The 25,367-nt window shown below is 39.3% G+C and overlaps 1 protein-coding gene across 1 annotated transcript in view; it reads left to right on the top strand.

Moving 5' to 3' along the window:
* Window positions 1-25,367, top strand: part of PLCXD3 (phosphatidylinositol specific phospholipase C X domain containing 3) — a 167,687-nt gene that overhangs the window by 95,692 nt on the left and 46,628 nt on the right. The window contains exon 2 of the mRNA XM_007192150.2: window positions 19,358-20,066. Coding sequence (XP_007192212.1) covers window positions 19,358-20,066 — 709 coding nt within the window. The remainder of the gene's footprint in view (window positions 1-19,357; window positions 20,067-25,367) is intronic.

Genomic DNA, 25,367 nt, shown 5'->3' with positions numbered 1-25,367 from the left:
GGTTTGGTGGTGCTGAATTCTCTTAGCTTTTGCTTGTCTGTAAAGCTTTTGATTTCTCCATCAAATCTAAATGAGATCCTTGCTGGGTAGAGTAATCTTGGTTGTAGGTTCTTCCCTTTCATCACTTGAAGTATATCGTGCCACTCCCTTCTGGCTTGCAGAGTTTCTGCTGAGAAATCAGCTGTTAACCTTATGGGAGTTCCCTTGTATGTTATTTGTCATTTTTCCCTTGCTGCTTTCAGTAATTTTTCTTTGTCTTTAATTTTTGCCACTTTGATTACTATGTGTCTCGGCGTGTTTCTCCTTGGGTTTATTCTGTATGGGACTCTCTGCGCTTCCTGGACTTGGGTGGCTATTTCCTTTCCCATGTTAGGGAAGTTTTCGACTATAATCTCTTCAAATATTTTCTCTGGTCCTTTCTCTCTCTCTTCTCCTTCTGGGACCCCTATAATGCGAATGTTGTTGCGTTTAATGTTGTCCCAGAGGTCTCTTAGGCTGTCTTCATTTCTTTTTATTCTTTTTTCTTTAGTCTGTTCCGCAGCAGTGAATTCCACCATTCTGTCTTCCAGGTCACTTATCCGTTCTTCTGCCTCAGTTATTCTGCTATTGATTCCTTCTAGTGTAGTTTTCATTTCAGTTATTGTATTGGTCATCTCTGTTTGTTTGTTCTTTAATTCTTCTAGGTCTTTGTTAATCATTTCTTGCATCTTCTCAATCTTTGCCTCCATTCTTATTCCGAGGTCCTGGATCATCTTCACTATCATTATTCTGAATTCTTTTTCTGGAAGGTTGCCTATCTCCACTTCATTTAGTTGTTTTTCTGGGGTTTTTTCTTGTTCCTTCATCTGGTACATAGCCCTCTGCCTTTTCATCTTCTCTGTCTTTCTGTAACTGTGGTTTTTGGTCCACAGGCTGCAGGATTGTAGTTTTTCTTGCTTCTGTTGTCTGCCCTCTGGTGGTTGAGGCTATCTAAGAGGCTTGATGGGAGGCTCTGGTGGTGGGTAGAGCTGACTGTTGCTGTGGTGGTCAGAGCTCAGTAAAACCTTAATCCACTTGACTGTTGATGGGTGGGGCTGGGTTCCCTCCCTGTTGCTGTGGCGATCAGAGCTCAGTAAAACCTTAATCCACTTGACTGTTGATGGGTGGGGCTGGGTTCCCTCCCTGTTGGTTGTTTTGCCTGAGGCAACCCAACACTGGAGCCTACCCGTGCTCTTTGGTGGGGTTAATGGCAGACTCTGGGAGGGCTCACGCCAAGGAGAACTTCCCAGGACCTCTGCTGCCAGTGTCCTTATCCCCACGGTGAAACAGAGCCACCACTCGCCTCTGCAGGAGACCCCCCAACACCAGCAGGTACGTCTGGTTCAGTCTCCCCCAGGGTCACTGCTCCTTCCCCTGGGTCCCGATGCACACATTACTTTGTGTGTGCCCTCCAAGAGTGGGGTCTCTGTTTCCCCCAGTCCTGTCACAGTCCTGCAATCAATTCCCACTAGACTTCAAAGTCTGATTCTCTAGGAATTCCTCCTCCCTTTGCCGGACCCCCAGGTTGGGAAGCCTGAGGTGGGGCTCAGAACCTTCACTCCAGTGGGTGGACTTCTGTGGTATAAGTGTTCGCCAGTCTGTGAGTCACCCACCCAGCAGTTATGGGATTTGATTTTACTCTGATTGCGCCCCTCCTACCGTCTCACTGTGGCTTCTCCTCTGTCCTTGGACGTGGGGTATCCTCCTTGGTGAAGTCCAGGGTCTTCCTGTCAATGATTGTCCAGCAGCCAGTTGTGATTCTGGTGCTCTCACAAGAGGGAGTGAGAGCACGTCCTTCTACTCCGCCATCTTGGTTAATCACTTAATTTATTAAGTTAAATAAGAACTAGACAAATCTAGTCTCTGCAAAACTCCTGCCACACAGAAGTTCCTGGAGTGGAGATGGAGATCAATGAATAAAAGGTACTTATCTGCATGGTTTAATTTTAGCCTGAAAACTTTACTGATTATCTTGAGAATTGTCAGAACAATTGAAAGAAATTTTGAGGTAAAAATCAAGAGATTGGTAGAAATAAGTGCCTAAGCCACATATTCTGCTGGGTTTCAAACAAACTCAAAAACAATGCTTTGGCTGGACCTTCAAGATGGCGGAGGAGTAAGACACGGAGATCACCTTCCTCCCCACAGATAAATCAAAAATACATCTACAAGTGGAACAACTCCTACAGAACACCTACTGAATGCTGGCAGAAGACTTCAGACCTCCCAAAAGGCAAGAAACTCCCCACGTACTTGGGTAGGGCAAAAGAAAAAAGAAAAAACAGAGACAAAAGAATAGGGACGGGACCTGCACCAGTGGGAGGGAGCTGTGAAGGAGGAAAGGTTTCCACGCACTAGGAGCCCCTTCGCAGGCGGAGACTGCGGGTGGCAGAGGGGGGGAGCTTCGGAGCCACAGAGGAGAGCGCAGCCACAGGGGTGCGGAGGGCAAAGCGGAGAGACTCCCACACAGAGGCTCGGCACCGAGCAGCACTCACCAGCCCGAGAGGCGTGTCTGCTCACCCGCCGGGGTGGGCGGGGGCTGGGAGCTGAGGCTTGGGCTTCGGAGGTTGGATCCCAGGGAGAGGACTGGGGTTGGCGGCGTGAACACAGCCTGAAGGGGGCTAGTGCACCACACCCAGCCGGGAGGGAGTCTGGGAAATAGTCTTGACCTGCCTAAGAGGCAAGACACCATTGTTTCGGGGTGCACAAGGAGAGGGGGCTCCTTCCCCGTCTGCCCACAGAAGGCAGAGCGCCGCCTAAACAAGCTCCAGAGACGGGCGTGAGCCTTGGCTATCAGCGCGGACCCCAGAGATGGGCATGAGACACTAAGGCTGCTGCTGCCGCCACCAAGAAGCCTGTGTGCGAGCACAGGTCACTCTCCACACCGCCCCTCCCGGGAGGCTGTGCAGCCTGCCACTGCCAGGGTCCCAGGATCCAGGGACAACTTCCCCGGGAGAACACACGGTGCACCATAGGCTGTTGCAACGTCATGCCAGCCTCTGCCGCCGCAGGCTCGCCCCACATCCATACGCCTCCCTCCCCCCGGCCTGAGTGAGCCAGAGCCCCTTAATCAGCTGTTCCTTTAATCGCCTCCTGTCTGGGTGAAGAACAGATGCCAGAGGGTGACCTACATGCAGAGACAGGGCCAAATCCAAAGCTGAACCCCAGAAGCTGTGCAAACAAAGAAGACAAAGGGAAATTTCTCTATGCAGCTTCAGGAGCAGCAGATTAAATCTCCACAATCAACTTGATGTACCCTGCATTTGTGGAATACCTGAATAGACAACGAATCACCCCAAAATTGAGGCAGTGGACTTTGGGAGCAACTGTAGACTTGCAGTTTGCTGTATGTGACAGACTAGTTACTGATTTTTATGTGTATATTAGTATAGCTTTTAGCACTTGTTATCATTGGTGGATTTATTTACTGGTTTGGCTGCTTCTTCCTTATTTTTTATTACTTAAAAATTTTTTTATTTTAATAATTTTTAAACATTTTTTATTTTAATAACATTTTATTTTATTTTATTATTTTTTTCTTTCTTTTCTCCCTTCTCTTCTGAGCTGTGTGGTTGACAGGGTCTTGGTACTCCGGCCAGGTGTCAGGCCTGAGCCTCTGAGGTGGGAGAGCCAAGTTCAGGACATTGGACCACCACAGACCTCCTGGCCCCACGTAATATCACTCAGCAAGAGCTCTCCCAGAGATCTCCATCTCAACGTTAAGACCCAACTCCACTCAATGACGAGCAAGGTCCAGTGCTGGACACCCACGCCAAACAACTAGCAAGACAGGAACACAACACCACCCATTAGCAGAGAGGCTGCCTAAAATCTTAATAAGTTCATAGACACCCCAAAACACACCACCAGACGTGGTCCTGCCCACCAGAAGGACAAGATCCAGCCTCATACACTAGAACACAGGCACCAGTCCTCTCCACCAGGAAGCCTACACAAGCCACTGAACCAACTTTACCACTGAGGGAAGACACCAAAAACAACAGGAACTACGAACCTGGAGCCTGCAAAAAGGAGAGCACAAACACAGTCAATCAAGCCAATCAATAGTCAATCAAGTCCAGGAAGCACAGAGAGTCCCATAGAGGATAAATCCAAGCAGAAACCAGCCAAGACACATATTAATCAAACTATCAAAATTTAAATACAATGAAAAAATATTAAAGCAGCAAGGGAAAAGCAACATACAAGGGACTCCCCATAAGGTTAACAGTTGACCTTTCAGCAGAAACACTGCAAGCCAGAAGGAAGTGGCAGGATGTATTTAAAGTGATGAAAGGGAAAAACCTACAACCAACATTACTCTACCCAGCAAGGATCGCAGTCAGATTCGATGGGGTAATTAAAAACTTTACAGGCAAGCAAAATCGAAGAGAATGCCGCACCACCAAAGCAGCTTTACAACAAATGCTAAAAGAATTTCTCTAGGCAGGAAACACAAGAGAAGGAAAAGACCTACAATTACAAACCCAAAACAATTAAGAAAATGGGAATAGGAACATACATATCGATAATTACCTTAAATGTAAATGGATTAAATGTTCCAACCAAAAGACATAGACTGGCTGAATGGATACAAAACAAGACACATATATATGCTGTCTACAAGAGACCCACTTCAGACCTAAGGACACATACAGACTGAAAGTGAGGAGATGGAAAAAGCTATTCCATGCAAATGGAAATCAAAAGAAAGCTGGAGTAGCAATCCTCATATCAGAAAAAATAGACTTTAAAATAAAGATTATTGCAAGAGACAAAGAAGGACACTACATAATGATCAAGGGATCAATCCAAGAAAAAGATATAACAATTGTAATATTTATGCACCTCAATACATAAGGCAAATGCTAACAGCCATAAAGGGAGAAACCAAGAGTAACACAATAAGAATAGGGGACTTTAACACCCCAATTTCACCAATGGACAGATCATCCAAAATGAAAATAAATAAGGAAACACAAGCTTTAAATGACACACTAAACAAGATGGACTTAATTGATATTTATAGGACATTCCATCAAACAACAACAGAATACACATTCCTCTCAAGTGCTCATGGAACATTCTCCAGGATAGATCTTATCATGGGTCACAAATCAAGCCTTGGTAAATTTAAGAAAATTGAAATCATATCAAGTATCTTTTCCGACCACAACACTATGAGACTAGATATCAATTACTATATATCAATTACAGGGAAAAAAATGTAAAATATACAAAAACATGGAGGCTAAACAATACACCACTAAATAACCAAGAGATCAATGAAGAAATCAAAAAGGAAATAAAAAAATACCTAGAAACAAATGACAATGAAAACATAATGACCCAAACCCTATGGGATGCAGCAAAAGCAGTTCTAAGAGGGAAATTTATAGCAATACAATCCTACCTCAAGAAACAATAAACATCTCAAATAAACAACCTAACCTTACAGCTAAAGCAATTACAGAAAGAAGAACATAAAAAGCCCAAAGTTACCAGAAGAAAGGAAATAATAAAAATCAGATTGGAAATAAATGAAAAAGAAATGAAGGTAACAATAGCAAAGATCAATAAAACCAAAAGCAGGTTCTTCAAGAAGATTTTAAAAATTGATAAACCATTAGCCAGACTCATCAAGAAAAAAAAGGGAAAAGACTCAAATCAACAGAATTAGAAATGAAGAAGGAGCAGTAACAACTGATACTGCAGAAATACAAAGGATCATGAGAGATTACTACAAGCAACACTATGCCAATAAAATGGACAACCTGGAAGAAATGGACAAATTCTTAGTAAAGCACAACCTTCCAAGACTGAACCAGGAAGAAATAGAAAATATAAACAGACCAAACACAAGCACTGAAATTGAAACTGTGATTAAAAATCTTCCAAGAGGGGCTTCCCTGGTGGCGCAGTGGTTGAGAATCTGCCTGCCAATGCAGGGGACACGGGTTTGAGCCCTGGTCTGAGAAGATCCCACATGCCACGGAGCAACTGGGCCTGTGAGCCACAATTACTGAGCCTGCGCGTCTGGAGCCTGTGCTCCGCAACAAGAGAGGCCGCGATGGTGAGAGGCCCGTGCACCGCGATGAAGAGTGGTCGCCACTTGCCGCAACTAGAGAAAGCCCTCACACAGAAACGAAGACTCAACACAGTCATAAATAAATAAATAAATAAATAAATAAATAAAAAGAACGTGAATTTAAAAAAAAAAAACAAAACTTCCAAGAAACAAAAGCCCAGGACAAGATGGCTTCACAGGTGAATTCTATCAAACATTTGGAGAAGAGCTAACACCTATCCTTCTCAAACTCTTCCAAAATATAGCAGAGGGAGGAACACTCCCAAATTCATTCTACGAGGCCACCATCACCCTGATACCAAAACCAGACAAAGATGTCACAAGGAAAGAAAACTACAGGCCAATATCAGTGATGAACATAGATGCAAAAATCCTCAACAAAATACTAGCAAACAGAATCCAACAGCACATTAAAAGGATCATACACCATGATCAAGTGGGGTTTATCCCAGGAATGCAAGGATTCTTCAGTATATGCAAATCAATCAACGTGATACACCATATTAACAAATTGAAGGAGAAAAACCATATGATCATCTCAATTGGCGCAGAAAAAGCTTTTGACAAAATTCAACAACCACTTATGATAAAAACCCTCCAGAAAGTAGGCATAGAGGGAATTTACCTCAACATAATAAAGGCCATATATGACAAATGCACAGGCAGCATCATTCTCAATGGTGAAAAACTGAAACCATTTCCACTAAGATCAGGAACAAGACAAGGTTGCCCACTCTCACCACTATTATTCAACATAGTTTTGGAAGTTTTAGCCACAGCAAACAGAGAAGAAAAAGAAGTAAAAAGAATCCAAATCGGAAAGGAAGAAGTAAAACTGTCACTGTTTGTAGATGACATGATACTATACATAGAGAATCCTAAAGATGCTACCAGAAATCTACTAGAGCTAATCAATGAATTTGGTAAAGTAGCAGGATACAAAATTAATGCACAGCAATGTCTTGCATTCCTATAGACTAATGATGAAAAATCTGAGAGAGAAATTAAGGAAACACTCCCAATTACCATTGCAACAAAAAGAATAAAATACCTAGGAATAAACCTACCTAAGGAGATAAAAGACCTGTATGCAGAAAACTAGAAGACACTGATGAAAGAAATTAAAGATTATACAAACTGATGGAGAGATATGTATTCTTGGATTGGAAGAATCAACATTGTGAAAATGACTCTACTACCCAAAGCAATCTACAGGTTCAATGCAATCCCTATCAAACTACCAATGGCATTTTTCACAGAACTAGAACAAAAAACTTCACAATTTGTATGGAAACCCAAAAGACCCCGAATAGCCAAAGCAATATTGAGAAGAAAATCGGAGGTGGAGGAATCAGGCTCCCTAACTTCAGACTATACTACAAAGCTACAGTAATCAAGAGAGTATGGTACTGGCACAAAAACAGAAATATAGGTCAGTGGAACAGGATAGAAAGCCCAGAGATAGACCCACACACATATGGTCACCTTATCTTTGATAAAGGAGGCAAGAATATACAATAGATAAAAGACAGCCTCTTCAATAAGTGGTGCTGGGAAAACTGGATAGCTACATGTAAAAGAATGAAATTAGAACCCTCCCTAACACCATACACAAAAATAAACTCAAAATGGATTAAAGACCTAAATGTAAGGCCAGACACTATCAAACTCTTAGAGGAAAACATAGGGAGAACACTCTATGACATAAATCACAGCAAGATCCTTTTTGACCCACCTCCTAGAGAAATGGAAATAAAAACAAAACTAAACAAATGGGACTTAATGAAACTTAAAACTTTTGCACAGCAAAGGAAACCATAAACAAGATGAAAAGACAACCATCAGAATGGGAGAAAATATTTGCAGATGAAGCAGCTGACAAAGGATTAATCTCCAAAATATACAAGCAGTTCATGCAGCTCAATATCAAAAAAACAAACAACCCAATCCCAAAATGGGTAGAAAACCTAAGCAGACATTTCTCCAAAGAAGATATACAGATTGCCAACAAACACATGAAAGGATGCTCAACATCACTAATCATTAGAGAAATGCAAATCAAAACTACAATGAGGTATCACCTCACACCAGTCAGAATGGCCATCATCAAAGAATCCACAAACAATAAATGCTGGAGAGGGTGGAACCCTCTTGCACTGTTGATGGGAATGTAAATTGATACAGCCACTATGGAGAACAGTATGAAAATTCCTTAAAAAACTAAAAATAGAACTACCATATGACCCAGCAATCCCACTACTGTGCATATACCCTGAGAAAACCATAATTCAAAAAGTGTCATATACCACAATGTTCATTGCAGCTGTATTTATAATAGCCAGGACATGGAAGCAACCTAAGTGTCCATCAACAGATGAATAGATAAAGAAGATGTGGCACATATATACAATGGAATATTACTCAGCCATAAAAAGAAAAGAAATTGAGTTATTCGTAATGAGGTGGATGGACCTAGAGTCTGTCATACAGAGTAAAGTAAGTCAGAAAGAGAAAAACAAATACCATATGCTAACACGTATATATGGAATCTAAAAAAAAAAAAACTGGTTCTGAAGAACTTTGTGACAGGATAAGAATAAAGACACAAATGTAGAGAATGAACTTGAGGGCACAGGGAGGGGGAAGGGCAAGCTGGAAAGAAGTGAGAGAGTGGCATGTACATATATACACTACCAAATGTAAAATAGATAGCTAGTGGGAAGCAGCTGCATAGCACAGGGAGATCAGCTCTGTGATTTGTGACCACCTAGAGGGGTGGAAAGGGAGACACAAGAGGGAGGGGATATAGGGATATATGTATGCATATAGCCGATTCAGTTTATCATACAGCAGAAACTAACACAAGATTGTAATTATACTCCAATAAAGATGTTTAAAAAAAAAGCAGTGCTTCATGTGTGATAGTTTTAGTTGCTGTAAGTATTCAGAATATCTTCAAAGTAAAATGGCACAATGAGAAGCATGTGAGAGATGAGTTTTACTGTGGGAAAATGTGTGTGTGGGTAGAGGGAGACAATTCCATGTTTGGTTTCTACTTCTGGAAATTACTTTATCTACCTGTCCAGTTTCAACTAGAGGAAGCTTTCTCAACCTTGTTAGTACAGTAGTCCCCCCTTATTCGATGTTTTGCTTTTTGAGGTTTCAGTTATCCAGGTCATCTCTGGCCCAAAAATATTACATGGAAAATTCCAGAAATGAACAATTCATAAGTTTTAAGTTGTTCAGTGTTTAAGTAGTGTGGTGAAATCTCATTCTTACCGCTCTGTCCCACCTTGGCAGTGATTCATCCCTTTGAGTGGCATATCCCGCCCATTGGTCACTTAGCCATCTTGGTTATCAGATAGACTGCCATGGTATCTCAGTGCTTGTGTTCAAGTAACACTTATTTTACTTAATAATGGCCCGAAAGTACAAGAGTAGTGATGTTGGCAATTCAGATAGTCTCTTACTGTGCCTAATTTATAAGTTAAACTTTATCATATGTATGTCCGTATAGGAAAAAACATAGTATATATAGGATTTGGTACTATTCATGGTTTCAGGCATCCACTGGGTGTCTTGGAACATATCCCCTGCACATCAGGGGGACTACTGTACAGACATTTTGGGCTGGTTGATTCTTTGTTGTGGAAGCTGTCCAGTGCATTGCAGGACGGTCAGCTGCATCTCTGGCCCTCTACCCACTCAATGCCAGTAGCACTGCCCCCTTCACTTATAACAACACAAAACATCTCCAGGTGTTGTCAAATATTTCCTGGATCAAAATCAACCCTGGTTAAGTACCACTTCTCTAGGGAAACAGATGGGTCTATTGGTCTTTCTGATTACCTAAGAGTATTGCTGCTCTATTGATTTTCCTCTTAAATCTTTATATTTCATGTATAGATTCTTCCTGGTCTCAGGACCTTCCCATTTAGGAAGCTGCCCTCACCAATGCTGTGTTGGCAGATTTAGAAGTTTGGGATACTGTTATCCCTGGCTTAGCAGCTCCTGTACACAGCAGAACCTCAGGGAATGATTCCATTTGACTCTTGGCTGAGAATGGCGCAGGCAGATGCTATAGTGGAGAGGGAGAATGTATAGCTGAGCTGGTTTACGGGAAGTTAGCAGTAATTTAGGGATTCTTTATTCCTTGGGGTGTCTTTTAATTATTTTTCAGACAGCCCTATTGATAGTCCTTAAAAGGAAATCTATATGAAAAAGAGGTTTAATAAGTTTCACCAAGGGTGGCAGTTGGAGCAGGCTTTCTTTTCTGCCCCTTGACTGAAACGCTGCTGCTCTAAACTATTCACTGTCAGCTCATCTATTGGTTTAAAGAAACAACCCAGCAAGTTTAAAGAAATTGTGATGAATATTGAGCTTCTCTACTGGGAAGCATTAATGTAATAATGCTTCTTAAATTTAGTATCTGGGATCCTGGATCAAAAGACTTAAAAGTAAAGAAACCAACCTCCTTTACTTCAGCTTACTGTCTCTGAGACGTGCTGAGTGAGCCTTTACACAATATGAAAGATACAGATTTATGCAAGGAGAAAACACAGCATGATCATTTTGATTTTTCCTTACAAAAGGATTAATCTCAGTGTTCTACAAGATGTGTCGGGTTTAATTTAATATTAAAAATTGTATTTCCTATACATTTATGTCAAGTGAAGTACAAATATTAAATTACAAGCATGTAGTTTTTAATTATCTGTTCAGTTTTAGAAGTGTTTTGGTTTGTGTTACATATTGTGCATTACCTCTGATGACACAAAATCGCTTGTATTGTCCACAAAGCCCTGATCGTGTGCTGGAGGACTGAAGCAAGATTACATGACAGGAATAAGGAGTGATCCTTATTCCTCAAGGTTTGGACTTTGTCTCTGAAAAATCCAAATAACCGATCACTTTAATCAATGGGGGAAAAAAATTAATGAGATTAATTGTAGGTTGTCAAATAATTACCAAATAATTAATTTTGACATTTTTTTCTGTCAGATTGAGCATTGTGTAGTTACAATTGGAGAGAATTGACTGACTTCCAAATCAAGTAAAAGTGATTTGAGAATTAATATTTTTTCATAATCTGTGTATTTTCCCTACTCTATTACAGTCAGAAACCAATAGTAGGTTTTGTTTATTAAGTACTACCGGGAATGGGGCAGTACAGATCTACCTGCAGAGATGATCATGTACTGAGGTCAGAGTCTTATATGCCATCAATCAGGTTTGTACCCTGTCAAGGCCAGAGTCCACACAGAGTTGTGTTTAGGGATTTTAGTACAAGGTAACAGGGAATGGAGCTGACTAATTAGTACTCTGGAGTCAATGATATTGAAGGAACACCAACAGGCAGAGAGACTCAACACATAACTAAGTTCTACTTACCAGCCTAACATTTAGTGGTGAAATTTCAGTATCCTAAGGGTGGAAGGGGGTCATAAGAGAAAATAATTTCCTTAGAAGACTTGAATACTGGATAAGTTACCAAGACAAGATTCCTGTTAATGAAAGTGAGACAGAAAGCAAGAGGAATTTGATGAGACATGCCACTCTATTGTCTGGAATCAATTCTATAGCTTTTTTTCTAAGATTAAATCCATTCTAGAGGCTGAGGCAGGATAATGCCTGAAGAGGAAGGTTAAATGGTAGTAGCTAGGATAAAGGGAACATTACCTAAAAGCTATGTCAGTGGTCCCAACCGGAAACCAGGCCATTGGCAAAGGAATGGAAAAGAAGAGGCCATATCTGAGATAGGATTTGGAGGTCAGTACAATGGGACTTTAAGGCTGACTGAATGTGAGGTTTGAGGGGCAGGTAAGAATTCAAGATGAATCCAAGGATGAGATGGAAGGAATATGAGATAAGTATGATAGAGACACATATAAAGGAGCAGGTTTGAAGGGGAAGATACTATGTTTCATCTAAAACATTTTAAGTTTAAGTTTCCCATGGAGCAATGAAATTTAGTTACCTGATAGGCAGACAGGGAATCTGTAATGTAGGTCAGATTGGATGGTATCAATTTATTATGCATCTATTACAAGGCATGAGGCCAAAGAATTGAATGAGATCACCCTAGGAAGAAGCATGGAGCAAGTTGAAGTCTTGAATAGAACTTTGGATAACACTCTCATTTAGGAGTTGGAAGAGCAGCAAGAGGCAGCAAAGGAGACTGAGAAAGGACAGTTACAAGAAAGTAGAAAAACTAGGAAAGAGTCATGGCTAAAAAGCCAAAGGAGGAAAATATTTCAAGAAGGAAGTACAGCAGTATCAAATGTTCCAGCAAGGCTGAGCAGGATTCACTCATTCCTTTATTCAACAATGTTAACTTAAATGCCTGCTAAGCTCTGAGCTAGGATTTAGGAATGAGATCACAGAAGGCTGGTGAGTTTCTTTAGTAGTCACTGAGGATATTTCACAGAGGTTTTATATGAGTTACAATCATGATAGTCTGATTACAGCAGTTAAAGATGGAACCAAAGTTAGGGAGAGAGAGCCAGGCTGTGTAGACTAATTTTCTGAGAAATCTAAAAGGAAATAGTAAAGAAAAAGGGGGTCAATAATGGCCTGATCTGTAAAAATGGTTATTAGTAGAAGTAGTGATTTTACTTTTATAGCATATCCCATGAGAACAATTTTTGACCCATTGACTTGAACCAAATGTTTTTATATTTATAAAGCTGGATACAGTAGTGGGCACAGGAGATTATAAGGCATAGTTTTTTCTTTTGGGGAAGCTTACAATCTAGGTTAAAATCAATATGTACGTTGGGGGATTGCAGGTGGAGAGCAAGATATAAAGACTGAATAAAAATTCAATGAGCATAATGAGCATTAGTTACAACATCTAATAACTGTTACTGGTTGATGAGAAGGAGCTGCAGACTAGACGAACTGTGAATTCAGGGGAAAGGAAGACCACCATGAGTGAACAAAGGCTTTGCCACAGAGAAGGGAATACATGTAAGTTGCAAAAGAAGACTAGGACTGAGACTTTCATGAAGGGAAGACCAATGGGTAAACTTCACTCCAGAACTCTGTCTCTTCCCATGGAAAGTGGAGATACTACCACCTGCTTATCTTCTACCTTAGAAAAGGGCGTCAAAAGCTAAATACACTCTTTCACCCCTTCATCCAGCAGTCTTCTTTCGGTTCACAGATTGCAGGTACGTATGCTTCCCTACTCCTGTGGTGTTGGCCTTATAATCACAAAATGTACCAAGATATCAAATACACAGGAAACCTGTTCCCAGAAAGCAGGAATCTTAAAAACCTTGGCGCTGTGCTAAATGAAACAGGAATAAAACAGGCAAGGAAAGGGAAATACAGAGTGCCATGCATAAACTTTTGCAAGCAAGCTTAGTGCCCTGCAGAGACCAGGAGAGGAGCAGTCCTTATACTGATGGAGTCAGAGCCTGAATTCTAAGATCAGGATATAGATACCAGAATTGCACACTCATGAGCATGTCAAACCTTAGCCTCCTGGGCCTTCTTGTTCTGAAGGTTCACAGATGAAATGAACTTGATGCATTTTCTTTGATGTTTATTAAACCCATAATTTTGCAGAATTTGAAATGGAACTGTGGCCAAACTGAGAGACCAACCAGAACTCCATCTCAAAGAGCTTTAATAAATAATACTGGAAAGATATTGAATGGAAGAGAGATAGTACTTAATATACATAACAGATCAATTTTCTTAACATGGCAGAATGTAAATATTTAGCTACTGTTCAAAGCAACAAGCAATGTGGTAATGTTGATTGTCCTACATTTGCTAAATCTTAGACAAGTGATGGATAAGAATCTTATTTTCAAAAAATATTTACATAAATCTAAATCCTGCAACTTAAATCATTTCCGTTCCTGCTTGCACAGATGTCCCAATGTGTGTTTGTCTAGGTAATGTTTTTCTTAGCCACAAGTGAATAGATGTTTTGTGACTAGGTATATCACCATATGAAAATAATTGTAATTTAAGTTTTATAGTTCTTTTATGGAACCTTCATGAGCATGGGTTCATTTCTTCCTTGTAAGAATCATATGAAGTAGGTGTGGAGAGTATCTTAATTGAACAAATCGGAAAATCCAAAACCAGAAGAGTTAACAATCTGATGACCCTCCAGTGTTAAACTTTGAGTTAGTAACTGAGCTTGAATTTGAACCTAGTCTTCCAACACATTCAATGCTGTTTTCAAAGTACTGCATTGCCTAATTTAATATGAAGACCAGGCTGCATCAGTCTGAAATCAAAGTATTGGCCAAGGCTGTAATTTCATTTGAGGCTAAGGATCCTCTTGCAAGCTTGCTGATTGTTGGCAGAATCTAGTTCTTTGAGTTGTAGGACTGTGGCCCTCAGCTCCTAGAAGCTGCCAACTCTTCACTTTATAAGAAGGAAATCTTTTCCTCTTCCAACTTGGGTCCAGTGATTGGTGGTCTGCAAATTAATCAACAATAGATAGATTAACAGGAGAAAAGACAATGTTTATTTATGCATGCACAGTGTACATGCAGAAGCACTCAGAGACTAGTAACTCACTGGAATAACCAGAAAGAAAAGGCTTATATACTAAACTTAACAAAAGAAGGGTAGATAGGGCTTCAATGGGAGAGTATGGAAGGTTCTATTTTTTTTTTTTTTTTTTTTTAAATTCTAACAAGCAGCTGAATTCACACTTCTGGTGCTAAGTGTCATTTTCTGTTTTTGTTTTTGTTTTTGTTTTTGTTTTGTTTTTCCCCAATCAAGTAACTCCCTGGGAGGGAAGTCAATGATAACTATATTTTCAGAAGCTCTATTTAAATTTAGATAATGTTTCTTTCTGTGGCTGCTGATTGTTCAGATATATTCAGCTCAAAGTAATTTTCATATCACTTTGGTGAGCTATTAATTGCTTCAACTGCCACACAGTCCTCTCTACCACATTGCATTTTGTTTCTTAAGGACAATAGAACATCTGCTGCTGCTTGTTGTCTCTGTTTGATGGGCTTACCTGCTTAGGTTAGGTCCACTCAGGATAATCTCTCTTTGGTTAACTCAAAGCCAACTGATTAGGGACCTTAATTACATCTGAAAAAAAAAAAAACTCTTCCATATACTGGAACATAATCATGAGAATGATATCCCTCATATTTACCATGTTCAAGTGGAGGGGACTATATAGGACATCTATAACAGGGGATGGAAGTTTGAGGGGCCATCCTAGAAGTCTTCCTACCACAGCAAATGATAGGATGAGATGTTAAGTTCAGTACTACAAGAGACCATAAAAATGAGATGATCACACAGATCCCTTACACTGTTGAGTTAATAAAATGGATACTGCATTCTAGCTGATTAGACTAGATGACATCTAAGATCATCCATACCAGAATGCAGAATGGAGTAACTCCTCCATTCAAGAAAACTTTTTAAACCAACTTGATTTCTTTCACTCTTTCTCTTAGCTGATACATAGTGTACAAGCATAGAGAGATGCATATGAACATTTTAAATTTAATTTCTCTTCATTAACATTTCAAGTTCTTATATTAGGCAGTTGGGTTTGTAGACCTCAAATGCCCTCATTAACCCCAAAGGGTTGTTATAGCTTTCATTAGTTAACTATTGCTATGTAACAAATTATCCCCAAACTTAGTCACTTAAAACAACACACAGTTTCTGTGGGTCAGGAGTCTAGGCAAATATTAACTGAATCCTCTGCTTCAAGATCTCTCACAAGGCTACAGTCGAGATCCCACTGGGGCAGGATGTACTTCCAAGGTTACTCAGTGGCTATTGAAGGATTCAGATCTTTGAGGGCTGTTGGACTGAGGGGCTCTGTTCCTAACTTGCTGCTGGCTGGAGGCCATTCCCAGGTCTTTGTCACATGGACCTCTGCAACACAGCAGTTTGCTTCATCAAAACCAGCAAGAGAGAGAGTAGCATGATGGAGGTCACAGTCTTTTGCAGCATAATCTCAAAAGTGGTATCCGATCATGTTTGTGTTATTTAATTTATTAGGAAAAAGTCACTAGATTGGGCCCACAATCAACAGAGAGATGTAAATGTCAGGATGGCAGGGAATGTTAGGGTCTGTCTTAGGAGTATGCCTACTGTCTGAATGAGGGAATGATGTAGCCGACTGAGGAGAAACTAATAAAAGTGCCTGTTTCTAAGAAATGAAAGAAAATAACCTCTTCCATTCCATTCACTTATTTAGAGCCAGAGCAAAGGAACTTGACTGGCCTGGGTTCATAATGGGAGTGGCCAGCTCTTGTCTGAGTAGAGAGGACAAATCAAACCCAAAATTGAAAGGCTAAGTTCAGAATCAAAGGAACAACTTTAAGTATCATGTCCAAGGTACGAGTTTGGGCGGTAGATAAAGAAAGAATAAGAGGACAAGAGGACAGGAATACTGAACCAGTGTAGAAGCAAAATATTAGACCAGATAAGGCACACAGCTTGTGGATTTAGAAAAAAAAAATAGTGTTTAGCACTGTTTTGCTCATGGGCAGGCTCCCTGATTTTAAAGACACAGGGCTGGGCCAGAGGCTTTCTCTGTTATTGAAAGTCATAAAGTAGTATTGCTGTATTTTTGTTTTAAGTTCAAACAAATAGAAAGCTTCATGGTTTAGAGGAAATTTTGAAATTGGGGAGGAACTACTATTCCAAATGAAATTAAAAGTCTTGAAAATATTCTTTCTTGGCCGATGTTAGATTATGTATTTTCTCCCAAAATGCATAGATAGTGTTTTATGTTGATTGATAATTTAATTCTCCTCTTCAAATAATATTTGCATCTGGTGAATAATTCTACACATCAGAGTCATCTAGCTTAGAACAAATACTGGTGGGGTTATCAGTGGTTTCTCCTTCTGCCTGTTATCTGTTTTTAATTTTTATTTTTAATATTACCTTATTTTGGCCTTAATAACAAATTAATATTTCTAGTAACGTGTCAAAAACAAGGAGCAACTCATTTCTGAAAGAAGAAATCTAGTCATATTTAATTCCCTTTCTGCGTGCTTCCAATTATGTCTTCTATTAGATTACAGAAGTAACTAATTACTTTCATCCACCTTTTCTTCACGTGCCTGTAAATTAATTTAAAATTTTACAAATTAACCCTTATTTTGAGGGTTTATTTATTTACTTATACTTATTTTAATCCAATCCTAGATCATTTCATTATAACTCTTCTTAAGCTCACTTTTTTATTTCTTTCTTAAAACATAATCTTGCTGTATATTAAACCATAGTACAGTTTAGTTTCTTCATTTATATTAGCCATTCACTGAACAGCAACTAATAAATCAACATGCAGCAATTTAAATCCCTATTAAAATTTGCCAATGCCAGATCCAAACTGACAGTTTTCCTTATCCAGAAAGTGCTGACATTTTCTTCCCATACCATCTACTAAAGATAAATAGATCAGATAGTTCTGGATGAAATTAAATGTGGCATTTCTATGTTTTGGGGTTACCTTTCATTGTTTGAAAAATTCCAATAATTCTGAGGAATTATCTGTTCCAAGTCTTAAAAGGTTATGAGTTGCAAGGTATCAAAGTATTTTTCAAACTATTTTTTCTAACAACCCACCATGGTGTCTAAAATCCATACTCTTGTGATTACTGTAGGCTGTTTACTGCTAGACATAGATAAATAGATATACATATAGGCACAGAGATATAGATTGACATAGATATGGAATATAGACAAAGATAAATATTGCATCACTAAAAAAATTTGCTTCAAATAGCTTAACAGTTAAAGGCCCTGAGGTGATGATAATAAACTTACAGGTGTGTGTGTGTGTGAGCGCACGTGCGCAAGTACACATCTTGAGTTGGAAGAGTGAAAAATCTAGAAAAAGCTGTACCTCAATGGATGTAAATCAGGAGTGAGCAACAAAGTGTAAGGAAGCCTGAGTAACAGATGGGGAATAATGACATCTGCCTTTTCTAATGTGTGAAAAATCCAGAATATATTAATTTAATTTTACCAAGACGTAAAGGAGGCTTTTTTTTTTTTTTCAAAGTCAGAAGAACTTTATTTTGATCTGGTAATCTTACATTTACCTTTAAAAATTATTTAAAAGAACTTTTAGGTGAAGATTCTCTGTAATGTTTCTGAATATTTCTTTTAATTTTTGAATTTTATTTTATTTATTTTTTATACAGCAGGTTCTTATTAGTTATCCATTTTATACATATGAGTGTATATATGTCAATCCCAATCTCCCAATTCATCACAAAACCACCACCCCCCGCCACTTTCCCCCCTTGGTGTCCATACGTTTGTTCTCTACATCTGTGTCTCTAAAATTAAAATGAAATAATTTTCCTTTATTGGGTCCAATGATATTTTAAATGGCACTCTGTACTTACAGGCAAATCATACACATGTTCATTGCTACATTTCTAGAGGTTTGATATTTGTAACTGCCAAAAATAAATAATTAAATAGGTTCTCCCTAGGAAGAAGTTCTTCTAAATTTGGAAGCAACTCCAAAGAGAGCATTCACTGTAGAGAGGAAATATCTGTGAAGAAAATAGTCTACTAGTTAATTTTTAAATACTGTCAGTTGTGTTAACTTGCAAGAAAAAAATAATTGTTTATTCAATATGTAAAAAGTACCTGACTTCATCTACATTCACAATTGCCCAAATGCAGGGTCAAGAATGATGTTAAAATATCAGCAATTGTACCATCCTCTTGCCTTATTTCTCCCCTCCTTTATTCCCGTGACCTCTTGTGCTTTCCAAAGTGCAGGAAGTAACACTGATCATCTACCTGTGAAAAGGTCTTCTTTACTCATTGAAACAAGCCCTCTAGGCTTACAATCAACCCAAAATAGAGGGAAAGGGCAAGATTGTAGACAAAGTATTTGGGAACTTGTGAGTTCCTATAAATTCTACTTTATGAATGGTCATTTATGCAACCTATATGGAAAACCAATCCTAATGAATATATTAAATTCTTGATTTACAGAAGTAGAAGATGATCTTTTGAATTTAAAAAAATTGATTAGTTGGGATTTTGTTCTTATCATTTTACAAACCATTTGGTCAGTTGAAGTCCTCCGTGTACTATACTAGGTTATAAAAAAAGACCCTTCTAAGACATTCAAATGTACTAGGTAAATATTCCTTCATATTTCCTTTGGCTCATTTGAGGGAGAGATATGGACATGGCAAGAGGGAAAGAAGGTGGGAAGGACAAAGGACTGAAATGTAACCACATTGTGCCTTGTTATTCTTCTAGGATCTCATGATTCCTTCAGCTTCTACATTGACGAAGCCTCTCCAGTGGGGCCTGAACAGCCAGAAACTGTCCAGAATTTTGTCTCTGTGTTTGGAACTGTGGCCAAAAAGCTGATGCGGAAATGGCTAGCCACTCAAACCATGAACTTTACTGGTCAGCTAGGAGCTGGGATCCGTTATTTTGATCTTCGAATTTCCACCAAGCCCAGAGACCCCGACAATGAACTCTACTTTGCTCATGGTTTGTTCAGTGCCAAAGTCAATGAAGGCCTTGAGGAGATCAATGCATTCCTCACAGATCACCATAAGGAGGTAGTATTCTTGGACTTCAACCACTTTTATGGGATGCAGAAGTATCACCATGAAAAACTCGTCCAAATGCTGAAAGACATCTATGGAAATAAAATGTGCCCAGCGATTTTTGCCCAGGAAGTGAGTCTAAAGTACCTGTGGGAGAAGGACTACCAAGTGCTGGTCTTCTACCACAGTCCAGTGGCTCTGGAAGTACCCTTTCTCTGGCCTGGGCAGATGATGCCAGCACCCTGGGCCAACACCACAGACCCAGAAAAACTGATCCAGTTTCTTCAGGCGTCCATCACTGAGAGAAGGAAGAAGGGATCATTTTTTATATCTCAGGTGGTGCTGACCCCCAAAGCTAGCACCGTGGTCAAAGGGGTGGCCAGTGGTCTCAGAGAAACGATCACCGAAAGGTAAGTGTCCTTAAGTTATCAGGGGAAATTTTTAAGTAATTAAACCCAAATTCAAATAGTTAATAAGTGATGGAGCTAATTCACACCCATGTGAGTTAGTTTCCTAGGGCTGCCACAACAAAGTATCACACGCTGGGTAGCTTAAAACAAAAGAAATGGACCATCCCTCAGTTCCAGAGGCTAGAAGTCCGAAATCAAGGTGTCAGCAGGACTGGCTCCTTCTGAGGGCTTTGAGGGAGAATCTTTTCCATGCCTCTGCGTTAATTTCTGATGATGGTTGGCATCCATTGTGGTTCTTAGCTTACAGATGCATCACTCCAGTCTCTGCACCCACCTTTACATGGCATTCTTCCCTGTTTCTCTGTTTTCTCGTCTTATAAGGACACTAGTCATATTGGATTAGGGCCCACCCTAGTGATCTCATCTTAATTTAATTACATCTGCAAATGCCCTGTTTCCAAATAAGGTCACACTTACAGGTATTGGGGATTAGGACTTCAATATGTCATTTTGTAGGACACAGGTCAACCCACAGCACCATGGTTTTTGTTTATTTGTTTGTTTTTGTTTTTGTTTTGTTTTTACCACACCATGCAACTTGCGGGATCTTAGTTCCCCAACCAGGGGGCAAACCTGGGCCCCCTGCAGTGGAAGCACAGATGAAGTCCTAACCACTGGACTGCCAGGGAATTCCTGCACCATGCATTTTGACCCCATGTCCAATTATCTTTTCATAGCACTCCTTTTCACATTTGCATAGCATTTTATGGATTACAAAGCCCTTTCTCTACTGTTTTCAGAGTATTTTCACATACTTGATTCCATTTGATCTGCATAAAAATCCTGGGAAGTAGATACTGTATAACAGATAAAAATTAAAGTTCAGAGAAGTGAAATGTTTTGCCTAAAGCCACTTGGACAATGAATGATGAAACAAAGACTCAAGCACCATTTTTCTCAAGCTGTATTCTATGCCTTTACACTACATTGTTAGCAGGAATCAATCTCGAGGGAGTAGGCATTCCATTGGTCAAGCCCAGACATACATGTAGGGTAGTGGTCACCTGTGAGGTGTAATTAGCAATCACCAAAGATCTTTGTAACTCATTCCCCTGATACAACATGTAGCATTGTACATATTATTTATTCTTTTGAGTTAAAGTATTAAACAAGGCAAACATTGAAGAACAAACACAATTCCTATCACACCTTTTATTTTTAACTTTAATTGATAATTTTGAATTATGGTAAAGAGGCAGAGAATGAATGTTTTGCACAAGGTCTTGTAGGGAAAGACAAGAAAATGAGGAGAAAAGATTCAGAGGTGAAAATACCGTGGGTGGCCTTTAGAGGTGAACTGCTATATGGTGGAGAATGGCAGATGAAATTTGTAGTGGGGCAGGAATACATTTGCAAGAAGGCTAAAAGCTTTCTTGCACAGTCTAGAGGATATTGTTAATGAATTGTACAACCTAAAGTGATGAGAGATTAAATTATAATGAACCTAAATTTTACCATATTAAATATAATAAATCATAACATATAAAAGAGAAAAAAATGTCGCCATCACAGGTGAGGTGGAGGACGGCTCTGGGGTTGTAGCCAGCACTGGCCAGAGCTTAGGAGCTGGCACTGAGGGTGGCTAAAAGCCAAGCTACAGGGAACATCCTATGAGCAATGGGGAGCTAGAAAATGATATCTAGTGGTGGAGTGACTTGACCAGATCTGCATTTTGGGTAGATAATTGGTGAAGCATGGAGGGTAGATGGAGTGAAGAAAGTAAGCAGTTAAGAGGTGCTTGGAACTGTTTTAGCAAGGATATGCAAGCTAAACTGAGGAAGTGAGAAAATGTAGAAGGGGACAGTATGCGACAGCAAAAGTTGGATGACTCTTTAGCTATGTGGTGTGAATGAAAGAAAAGAGGGGAGAATAAAGTTTCTTCTTGAGAAGTAGAATGAGTGATGAATGCATTCACAGAAGCAAGAAACAAAGATACAGGGACTTGGGGAGGACAGGGGGAAGATAAAATCAGGATTATGCTAAATTTAAAGTGCTAGAAAGGCATCCAAGTAGATCCAGTTGATCATTAGGAATATAGGTTAACTCGTTTGGGGGATACTGCATTTTTTGGCAATGAAAGCCACAGGTCCTTGAAGAGGAAGTATTCCTCCATGCAAAATTATAACTTCCTTTTGTTATTCAGGTATTTGCTGGGATCTCCCTGTTCTTTCAATTCAAGTAAGATCCCCAACCCTTACTGGGGATCCTCACTGTACACTCTATGCAAGTGTAAAGCCTTCCCTAAGATTTCTGCTGATGTCTAGATTTCTTACATTCTTATGGAACGAGCCCTTGTTGCTTCTGGATTACATAATTTTATGGATTGATTGTTCCATGTGGCCTATCCATGTCCCACCCTCTGTAACCTGAGACATGAAACTTGCTTCTTGCTCAATTTCTATATAGTGGTTTATTTAGACTTTACTGAAGATCTGAGCATAAAAGGGAGGTTTTATAATCATAATAATGTAGATGACTTAAAGTTGAATTTTAGACTCATCTGGAATTACAAATCTCGTGACCTGGAATATCTTCTGATGACATCTGTACCACTCTTCACCCTAGACTCTAGTCCTCTGACTGAATCCTCTCCTCTACCCGCTTCCTGTCCTTTTCTCATCTGTTTTCTTCCCCCAACCCCATATTGCGGTGGAGACACTACACTCTCCTCTAGATTATTGCACCAAACTATTCACCTCTCTCCCTGGCCCTAAGCCTACATTCAGTTAGTCCCATCAACGTATTCATCAGAACAAGAAGACTTTTTCTTTAATATAACCACTTTCTATAAAAATTAATTGTTCTCAAAAAAAAAATTAATTGTTCTCGTAAATAACAACTTACCTTACATACTTAAAAATGAGGGAGTTAAAAAAAAATGAGGGAGTTATATACACATAAGAATGTGTTGTTTTCAAACCCATCCCATAGAGCCTCCAGAGTTTGTGGAAACCCCAGTAGAGGTGGGGAGGGGACAGGAGGGGCCTGGGGAATGGCTGACTCTAATTTTGTTCATTCTTGCTACACCTTTAACTTAAAAAGTTTTACTTCTAACATTTACATATTGGGCATGAAAGGAGTCTTCCAGCTTTACCTTCTGTTGTACAGTTCTATGCTTAGGAAAACACTTTTCTGTGCAATTTGCCTACTTTGCATTTGGCCGAGAACCATATCCTGACTCCATACCTGTGTAGGGAATAGCCTTTGGGAAGTCAAGAAGGAAAATCTACTCAAGGAATAAATGACTTTCATTTTTCTCTCTTATGGAGTTTCATGCAATAGAACTTTGCAAGTTACACGTTGAACTGCTTTTTGTTTACTTATGCTTTAGTACAGCATTACCAAAGTAGGATTTGTAGAATAAAGATCAGATAAGTTAGGAGAGTGTTGAAAATGATAATATATATCTACACAACTCTCCCAAAAGATTCACAATGCACATTAGCATATAAAAGGCACTAACAAGTATGTAAGTGAAGAATCCTACTTAATTTTAACTAATACAATGTTTTCCAAGCACTTGATTTTTTTTTTCAGATAACACTTATTAACAGCCCATGGAATTAATTTTGACAAAATGTCCTCAGCCATCTACTCTAATTCAGAACCTTTCACTTGCCTCTGGCTTATATATCTGGAATAGTAGAGTTTTACCAGTGAAAAGAGAGAGTGGGAAAAGAATTTAAAAAGTAGAAATGAAGACCCTATAGGTAGAGTCAACTATTTTCTCTCTAGGATTATGCAAATGACTTGCAAATATATCTGAACCTGGCCATGATACTTGTGCTATAAGCATTCTCAATGGAGTTTGTCTCAGTACTAGAAAGCCTCTTTTTAAACCAATTACAAAATGTGTATTCTGTGTATGGTGTTAGTGTGAAATCCAGAGGTTTGGTTTGGTTTGGTATGGACATATTTCAGCTTTCTGGGTGAGGCCTATAGGGAAAGGTCATTGTCAATCTTTGGATAATGCCTTGCAAAGGTAACTTATTACTCCTGATACAGGTAGTGAAAAATCACTTGACTCCCCCAAAATATATTTCTTTTCTCTTCTCACCAAGTGATAAAGCCCACAAAAAAGACTTTTACTGTTGCTTTCCTTTTGCTGTTGTACCAAAGTTGCTCACTGAGAAAGTTCTTTGCCACCAAAGAAGTCACTAGGCAATGTTAAGACTTCTCTGGGCCTTTAGTATATTTTCGTTTGCAAAATTTGGAGTTTGAATTCAATTATCTCCAAGATCCTTTCCAGTTCTAAAATCCTACAATCCTGGATTTGACTAGTTTCTCTATAATTTTTCATTATGTCTATATTTGGGTTAACAAAACTCTGAGCACATGAATTTAGAAAACAGTGTTTGAAGATGTGGGTGGCTTTCAGGGAACTAAATCCAGCCTGGATTTAGGTATCATAACTTTCAATCTGGCCACTGGTTCCAAATACTGCAGATGCGTTCTCTACATTTTAGCAATGCCAAAAGACACAGATTTTAATTTCTTAAAGACCTATTTTTAATTTATTTTTCAAACACCAGCTTTTGCACCTCACCCCCACGGAATTCACACGTTCTTAAAAAGAAGGTGTGTAACTTGAGTCAAGTCCTTCCCTAATTTGTGGAAGTTTATTAAATTATAGGTTTTTTTAGTCTAAAAAAATTCAGCTAGTCCACCTGTCAGAATATTTAAGGAGCAGTGCATCTTTGTAAGTAAATTGATGCCAAATTAATTTAGAAAATGTTTATACAAGTCAACAATTTATATCATGATGATGATGATAATGGTAATAGTAATGATGATTTATTAAGTGCTCTCTATCTGTTTAATACTATGCTAACTGCCCTGCCCATTTATTCTCATGATCACAGTCATTGCCTTGAGGGTAAGGAAGAAGGATGTGGTTGGTTTTTAATAAGCACCACTTTTATCCAACTGGGGAAAGGGAGGCAACTACATTTGTTGAGCCCACTTTCTGTGCCAGGCACTGTGTTAAGTGCTTTACATGAATTGTATCCATTTAAGCCTCCCTGCAGCCTTGCAAAGTAGGCATTACATCCATTAGAGATGGAAAATGGAGCCTGATAAATGTCTAGTACCTTGCTCAAAAGTCCCAGATTAGTTTAGCAAAGACAGGATTGTTATTTGGGTCTGACTCCAAGTCCCATGCTTACTCCTGCAAATTAAGTGAAATTCACCTTTCTTAGCAGTGGGTGCATATAATGCATTATTCGTCATCTTGGAGGGCAA

The sequence above is a fragment of the Balaenoptera acutorostrata genome, chromosome 2, assembly GCF_949987535.1.
Source record: "Balaenoptera acutorostrata chromosome 2, mBalAcu1.1, whole genome shotgun sequence".
NCBI classification, from domain to species: Eukaryota; Metazoa; Chordata; class Mammalia; order Artiodactyla; family Balaenopteridae; genus Balaenoptera; species Balaenoptera acutorostrata.
This window is presented reverse-complemented; position numbering and strand designations above follow the sequence as displayed.